This window comes from Rhincodon typus, chromosome 3, assembly GCF_021869965.1.
Source record: "Rhincodon typus isolate 14 chromosome 3, sRhiTyp1.1, whole genome shotgun sequence".
NCBI lineage: Eukaryota > Metazoa > Chordata > Chondrichthyes > Orectolobiformes > Rhincodontidae > Rhincodon > Rhincodon typus.
In genome coordinates, this window is record NC_063334.1 from 37301835 (window position 1) to 37310799 (window position 8965).

At 41.7% G+C, this 8965-nt stretch overlaps 1 protein-coding gene across 1 annotated transcript in view; it reads right to left on the reverse strand.

Annotated features, from left to right (window-relative positions):
- LOC109927324 (relaxin-3-like) overlaps positions 1-831 on the reverse strand; it is a 3164-nt gene extending 2333 nt beyond the window's left edge. The window contains exon 1 of the mRNA XM_020527311.2: positions 537-831. Coding sequence (XP_020382900.1) covers positions 537-720 — 184 coding nt within the window. The 5' untranslated portion in view covers positions 721-831. The remainder of the gene's footprint in view (positions 1-536) is intronic.
- Between the last annotated feature and the right edge of the window lie 8134 nt (positions 832-8965).

Here is an 8965-nt window from a genome sequence, read left to right on the forward strand (position 1 = left end):
ACAGATGCTGCCAGACCTCTGAGCTTTTCCAGCAACTTTGTTTTTGTTCCACACTGTGTTATCTCTGACTCCAGCATCGGCAGTTCTTACTATTTCTCACTTAAAAGAGTGCAGTCCTCTGTTATTAACTGTGCTGATAACAAGCATCACATTAACCTGTCTTTCAGAACTTACCTGAGTACGGTCAATGTTTACACCCAGGCTGAAAACAGACTGAACAGTGACTTATAGTGACATGGTTAGAATTGATGCACTTTCTTCATAAGAATCTGTAAGAGTGGCAGGCTCTTGCAAATGAAGTTGGAATTAGCATCTTATCATTTCCACTCAAGGTGTCATTTTCGGGAATGGCACTTTATAAATAAGATGATTATTTCAGTTTTAATATTAATGAGAGTATCGCTTAGATTATTGACTCTCTCAGAGCCTCCACAAAACAGCATTACGACCTCTCAATCGCAATATTGTTTACAACGCTCAACCTTTTGGACAGGGACGCAGCAATTAAGATAGTTTATTTTTCACTGAATACTCACCGTTTTGGTTATCGAGAAGCCTCTTCCATCGGGAACCCCCACAGGTATAAATGACGGCTCGGATGAATTCGCGACCGCACAGCTTGATTCCCAATTCCCCACTTCTCAAAGACTGGGACAAGACAGAAACCGGAAAGGAGGTCAGCAACAGGTTGATGACCAGAACACACACCAGGCACTTCATCTCAGCTCACAAGCGTTCAGTCTGGGCTTCTCAAGAATCCTAGCTCTGAAGTGTGTTCCTTTCGCTGGTGCTTGAGACTGTTGGAGAAAGATGTCAATATTGTTGTGACTCTCTCCCTCTTGTCCCTACCTTCTACATGTCTGATCCCGCTGCCCTTTATATAGCTGTTTTTTGCTCCTTCCCACTGACTCACCGCCGTTTTTTCAAAGCATTTGTCCCTCCCTCTCTCTGATGACCTCGAAATATTCTTGCAAGATTGACAGATACCCTTTGGCTCGCTGTCACATTTAGAATTGAGGGACTGATTGGAAACCGCATCCCTCAACGATGCCGTTATCTTCTCCTGTTGATCAAACATTTTGACATCCTCCGAACCCGCGTTTTAATTTTCCAGTTTTCCTAATAGTTTAACTTTTCAATTGATCTCACTTTCTCCTGTGCCATTTCTATTTTTCCCCAACTTCCTCGACTCTGCAGCTCTCTCTGTCTTCTTGCGGTTTTCACCTTTCATTTTGTGTAGCTTCCACCAGCTCCCGAATTAAAATTTCTATTTTATCCCAATCGTTTCCCCCCTTGCTCTCTTATTTATTACATTTCGCATGTTAACTCATTTTTCAGAAATTACCCGAGTGCTTCCATTATTTCTACACAAACCTACACCTTATTCTCCATCCTGAATATGAATCTGTAAAAGTCACAAACCTGAGCTTCCCAATAGGGAGTTTACAATGGTGATGCTGTTGTGCTAGCCATGTTTTTAACCGTGTGAGTGTTGGTTACTGTTGATGATGACGCTTATTAATGTTTGATCCATTTATTGATATTATATTATTAATCTTTATTGGTCTTATTTGACACATTGTCTGTTCACCAGAACAGGAGGAATAAAAGTAGACCATTACACCTGGACCCTTCTCTTATCATTATCACAACATGGTTTCAAATAACTGCTGGTACAGTCCCAATTTAATCCTAGTGCACGCCTCTCTCCATAACCCGGTACCTATCCTCTGTTCAAATGTGCGGCACTTTTTCCCCTTATATTGTACCGTAGGTTTCTATCCTATCTCCTTGCACTCAGTGACAATTTTAAATTGACATCTCTGTTACTGGTTCCCCAATCAGTTCACTTTTGTTTAATACAGAAGTTCTTTATTTTAAAAAAGTTTCGGGTAAATCTTCTCTCGCACTTCTCTACTCCATTAGACGAAACCAACGTTGGTCTGCTCATAATTATCCGCATTCTTATTCTGGAAAATCTACATTGTGTATTCCCTGCGGTCTTATCCTCCTTTTTGTAAGAGGCATTATAGAACTCTACATTGTACTCTGTGGCGTATAAACAATGCTTGCATATATTTATTGTTATTTATGCATTTATTGTTGTGGTTAATGCTACTATTAATAAACTCCAATGTATTGCTGAGAAGCTCATTTTGTTTAAGCTTTATGTTTTGCTCTCATTACGTCAATTTGCAAGAGATACCAACGTAAAAGGAAAACAACATTTATTCTGTGTAAGTGCTCATGCATTGGCAAGTGAACTAAGATTGGGTGAATCATTGCCAAGTCGTCAGCACCAATTAATGATAACTGACAATTAAATGCCAAGCTTTGTTTAAATTTTAAACCAGGAAAGTTGACTCTGATGATCACGACTTAGCTCTGAGGAATGGTTTTCACCTATTTTGTTGAGTTGAAACAGGAACAGTGTGTACTTGTTCTATATGTCTAAAATAACAGGGTCTTGTGTATTCATACATTTACTATCCAGTATATACATATTTGCCACACTATATCTGACTGACGATTATAATTTGGTTGTCAGGTTAATTCTTTGCACAATCGGGATTATTTAGCAAATGCTATCCAACCAGTTATCACATCAAATGTTGAACAGTGTGCTGTGAATTTTGCAAGCGTGGGCTTATTGAGTATAGTCAGTACCATACTTGGTGCACACAGCTGAACGTATATGCTGTTTGATATGTTCCGTCAGTCTTTGGGATTGCTGGCTTTGGTTGCCAGCCTAGCCGATGACACTCATACTATATTAAACAAGAAGTTACATTAAATATGTTCCTTTGTCAGGGACAGGAAGGTGTGACTGTGCATGAGGCAGTTAAATGTGGTCTGAGTTTTCCTTTTGAGCAGGCTCAGCCAGTATCCTGGTCTAATAGGTTTGAGGGAAGCAGGCCATTCAGCCATCAAACTAACCCTCTGAAGAGCATTCCACCCAGACCCTGTAACCCTACATTTTCCCATGGCTAATCCACCAACCCTGCACACCCCTGAACAATTTAGCATGGTCAATCCACTTAACCTGCACATGTTTGGATTGTGGGAGAAAACCCACGCAGACACAGGAAGAACGTGCAAACTCCACACAGTCACCTGAGGCTGGCATCGAACCCGGGTTCCTGGCACTGTCAGGCAGCAGTGCTAACCACTGAGCCACCATGCTGCAAACCCCAATGTGGATGAATATGCAGATTGCAGGGATGACGAGTGAGCTGACTACAGTGGACCAATGCCCATAACTTTTCTGAACAATAGGCATACGGAGTAGATGGGTAAGAATCCGGTTGTTTTGGTCCACGTAGGTATCAACGACACAGTTAGGATTATTAAAGAGTTTCCGATGATGGATTACAAGTAATTCAGGCTTTAGGATGGGTTATATTTGAGTTGTGCTGGGATCGATGTGGTAGCAAGTCATGGGGCAGCACGATGGCTGAGTGCAGAGTGGGGTGAGCACGAGAGGGTGCAAAGACCGACAAGGCCCCACCAAGGTGGGGAAAATTCCTTATCCTGCATCACAGACTCCTTCCTGCCTCACCCCACCTCCTCCCAGACTCATCCCTCCCTCCTTCCCAGATTCCCTGCTCTTTTACTCCTCAGACTCCTTCTTCCGTCAGCTGCAGGTGATCCTGAAGGAAAGGCGCGCACAGCTGTGAGAGTGTCAGTGGGAGCCTGTTCGCGGATACAGTGCTGCTGAGCCTGGCACGTGCAGAAAGCTGTAACATCAGTACCACGTGGTCAGATGGATCCTGGTATGTTGCTGCGAGCTGCGCATGTGTAGATGCCCCTGCGCGCCATTGCAGGCTGCGGTGCGTCACAGCCCGAGTCTGCGCATGTGCGGGTTTGGCAATTTTTTTATTGTTTTGGGTTGTCCTTTCGGTATCCGCCTGTCAATCAGCCTCAAAGGAACAGATTATCAAGTCATTATCACTTTGTTCGTGGAAGTTTACTGTGAACAGGTTAGCAGCTTCATTTCTTAGGTACAACATTGATTGTGCTTCATAAAGTTTTAGTTGATGGTAAAATGATTGGGGATGAGCCAGTGTCCTGAAAGGTGCTGTATAAGTCTTTCTTTTGAGTCCTTCTCATTGAAGGAAGTTGGTATTGGTGCAGTCAGGCACATTTTCATTATATGGACTGTTCTGTATCACTCGTTCTTAGTGGAGAAATTTGCAAAGAAAACCACCTTTGGCCACAGTTTCAGCAGGAAGTGGTCAGCATGTAGCGTCGTTGAGATCCTGAGGGAAAAGGAGAGGGCGAATCCTGTTGCGTGGTTCTCTGAGCAGACTGTCAAAGACCTTTCCAACAAGCACCAAGATATTGCTTAGCTGGTGGCAAGTTGAGTACTACCTGTGAGATCCTTCATGTACACCCGGTTGGTCTGTGCAACTGCAGGCTGCCCTCAAAGCTGCTGAAAGTTGGGGGCAGTGGGGAGTTGAGACTGTCACACACCACCTGCTGGAATGTGCCTTTGCAAATAAAGTCTGGAGAAAGATGCTGTGGTTTTTGTCAAAGTTCATTCTGAGCCTCTCTGTGCTCTACGGTCTGTTCCCAGGACGCTGAGACAAATATTGACTGCACTTGGAGAACCATGAAATCGGTGAAAGATGGTCTTTGGTCTGTCCAAAGCTTGTTGGCCTTCCACAAAAAGGAGTTGAACTCAACCGAATGTTGTAGACTGGCACATTCCAAGGTCCAGGACTACATGCTAAGTGATGCACTAAAGCTTAGGGCGCTTGCTGCCAAAATGCAGTTGGGAAAGGCCACTGTCTGAGGTCTTCCTGCAGAAGTTAATTGGGGGTCTGTTCAGTTATTGGACCCTCCTTGTGCCTCAATGTGAGTAAATATAGAATTGGATGCATAAGAGTCGCCTTTGGTTTGTTAGAATAGAGTCAAAATCAAATGTTTGTTTGCTTATTTGATATGCTTTTGTACAGAACAGAACTGCATTAATGACAATGTATATATGCAAAAAATATTTTTTATGAATAAAGTATATTTTGGAAATTAAGAAAACTGGTTTTGACAGGCTTAGCCAGTATCCTGGTCTAATAGGTATGAGGGAAGAAGGCCATTTAGCCCATAAAGTCCACACCAACCCTCTGAAGAGCATCCACCCAAACCCACCCTATCCCTGTAACCCTGCATTTTCCTATGGCTAATCCACCTACCCTGCACATCCCTGGACAATTTAGCATGGTCAATCCACTTAACCTGCACATGTTTGGGTTGTGGGAGGAAACCAGGGCACCCGGAGGAAACGCACGCAGATACAGGGAGAACGTGCAAATTCCACACAGACAGCCACCCGAGGTTGGCATCGAACCTGGGTTCCTGGCAGTATCAGGCAAGGATACGTGAAGGTGGTTTTCCCAGTTAATTGGGTGTCTGTTCAGTTATTGGATGCTCATAATGCTTCAATACATGTAAACAGAGTCTTGTATGTGTAAGAGATGCCTTTGCTTTGTTAGGATAGAGTCAAATATTTGTTTGTTTTCTTGATATGCTACTGTACAGAACCAAAGTGCATTTATGACAATGTATATATACAAAGTTTTTTTATGAATAAAATATATTTTTGAAATAAGAAACAAAGCCAGTCTTGGCTGCAAAATTGAAAATCACCATTTCCCCTATATATTCACTCCTTAAACACCTTTGTGAATTCCACCCAGGCCGTGTTCCCAGCGCCATTGCTGTCAGGAAGAGATAGCTCTCAAGTCTGCAACTTTCAAGTGAGCTATGATTTATTCCAGCAGATGCAAGAAGTAGGTCTCAACTACATGAAAGACTCAACAAATAAAGTTGGCAATATATGTCTACAGTTACATAATTTCACAACTCATCAGCCATTTTGCAACTGCATCATTTAGCAGTTGAAAAACTGCATTGCTATGCGTCTGGATGTGCATGTAGGCAGATTTCCTTCTCTACAGGACATCCGTGAACAAGGTGGTTGTTTATGACAGTTATCACTAGTTAGGTTAACATGGTTTTTTATTTCCAGATTTTACTTAAGACCATAAGGAATTGGAACAGGAGTCGGCCATTTAACACTTTGAACCTGCTCCGCTTTTCGATAATGGAAAAGAAATATAGGTGGGTTCAGGCAGATTCAATTCATCTAGTTTCCCAAGAGTGCACTGTCCAATATGAGTGAAAGGACTGTGCAGAGGTGAAGTGAAAGGAATTTACTCCCAGATCACTTTTCCCCCAGAAAATCTATTTTCCTTCCAATGTTGTTCCAAGGACAGGATTTGTATTTTCATGTAAAGGAAAAAAAAACAATTTTGTTTAGCAAATTGCAAAGACGCCTCTTCAAGGATTATTTTGAGATGGTAAAAATAATTTTCCTTCACTTTCAATTGTTCGTAATCACCATTCCTCAGTTGTGCAAATAGCATTCTTTCCAAGCTCTCATGAAAGCTCTCATGAATGTCCACGTCCATAGATTCCTCAAAGTTGCTACCCAAGTTGATAGGGTTGTTAAGAAGGCATATGGTGTGTTGGCTTTCATTGGCAGGGGAATTGAGTTTAAGAGCTGCGAGGTTATGCTGCAGCTCTATAAAATCCTGGTTGGACCACACTGGGAATATTGTGTTCAGTTCTGGTCGCCTCATTTTAGGAAGGATGTGGAAGCTTCAGAGAGGGTGTAGAGGAGATTTACCAGGATGCTGACTGGAATGGAGGGCAGGTCTTATGAGGAAAGTTTGAGGAAACTAGGGCTTTTCTCATTGGAGTGAAGAAGGATGAGAGGTGACTTGATAGAGGTGTACAAGATGATGAGAGGCATAGATAGAGTGGATAGCCAGAGACTTTTTCCCACGGTGGAAATAACTATTACAATGGGGCATAATTTCAAGGTGATTGGAGAAAGATATATGGGAGATGTCAGAGGTAGGTTCTTTACACAGAGAGTGGTGGGTGCATGGAATGCGCTGCCGATGGTGATAGTGGAGTCAGATACATTAGGGACACTTAAGTGACTCTTGGATAGGCACATGGATGATAGTAAAATGTAGGGTATGCAGCGTAGTTTGATCTTAGAGTAGGATAATAGGTCAGCACAACATCGTGGGCCTGTACTGTGCTGTACTGTTCTATGTTCTATGTAATGTAACATCTTAAAAAGAGAAAGAGAAACAAAACCAGTAACTATAGGTCAGTTAGCTTAATGTCTGTTATTAGGAAAATGTTAGGATTTATTACAAAGGATGAAATAGCAGAGCATTTATAAATATGTATGATCAGTCAGAGTCAGCATGTCTTCATGAAGTGGAAATCATCCCTGATAAATTTACTGGAATTCTATGAGGAAGTAACAAGTAGGATAGATAAGGAGCAGATAATGGATCCAATATATTTGGATTTTCAGAAGGCTTTAGATAAAGTTCCACACAGTGGACTACTTAATAATTAAGAACTCTTGATGTTGGAGGAAACATATTAGCACGGATAGAAGATTGGCTAACTAGTAAAAGACAGATGTGGGATAAAGAGGGCATTTTCAGGATACTGTAACCTGTAACGTGCCACAGGAATCAGTGTTGGGGACACAATTAATTACAACATATATTATTGAACCAGATGGGGTAAGTGAATGCACTACAGCCAAGTTTGCAGATCATGTAAACATAAGTGTGTAGGCAAGTATTGACGATGAGACAGATTCTGCAGAATGATATAGACAGGTTAACAAGAGGGCAACAACTTGGCAGATGGAATATAATGTGGGAAAATGTGAGGTTATATACTTTGGCAAGAAGAATACAGGAGCTGAATATTATTTAAATGGAGAAAGACTGCATAACGCTACCAAACAGAAGGATTTGGGAGTTCTTGCCCATGAATCACAAAAACGCTAGCATCCAAGTGCAGTGGATAATAGGGAAAACAAATGGAATGTTGGCCTTTATTTCAAAGAGAATGGAATATTAAAATAGAAATGTTTTCCTAAATTTATACCACACTAGTCAGACCACAGCTGGAATTTTGTGGACTGTTTTGGGCCCTTTATCTAAGCAAAGGTACACCGGCATTAGAGTTACTCCAAAGAACGTTCACAAAGCTGATGGCAGGTTTTGGAGGGTCTGTCTTATGAGGAGAGATTGAGTAGTTTGGGTCTGTACTCATTGGAATTTCTGTTAGAACTATGAGAGGCAACGTTATTGAAACATACAAGATTGTTAGGTGATTTGACAGGGTCAGTGTGGAAAGGTTGTTTCTCCATAGTGGGGAGTCCAGGACCAGAGGGCATAATCTCAGAATAAGGGATCATATAGGTTAAGACACAGAAGCGGAATTTCTTCTCTCAAAGGGTAGTGAATCTGTGGAATCCTTTACTGCAGAGGGGGCTGTTAAGCATATTGAAGGATGAAATAAATAATTTCTTTTTAAATAGTAAGGGAATCAAGGGTGGAAAGTGGAATCAAGGATTATCAGATCAGCCATGATCTCATTAAATGATGGAGCTGACTCGATGGGCTGACTGGCCCATCTGCTGCTCCATCTTACTGTCTTATTTGAACTTACAGAAGCAGCCTAGTTTCTATCTAATGTTCTTTAACACCTCAAGTTCTTTGATCATAGGCACTGAGACTCATTATTCAAGTTCACCCTCTTCTGTAGTGCATACTCAAAAAAGCTGACAGTGACCTTGTCTGGGCGTCAGTAAACCTTGCAATGTTACGGTTCTTAAAAGGATATGCCAATTCCTGAAAGTGGAGCTTGTCGTGGAGATAGAACAGTGAAGTAATAGGTCACAGTTGGCAAAGCAGAGATGCACAGACAGCTTTTGTTCTTTTGAGTTAGTAAGATGTGGAGATCATGCTACAAGAAGTACAGTAAAGCTGGGTGTCTGAAGACTGTGCTGTAAAATTGAAGGTGCAAGTTGCATAGATATAATGTTGTCCCTTTCATTATTGTTTTGCAAAATAAATTTGGA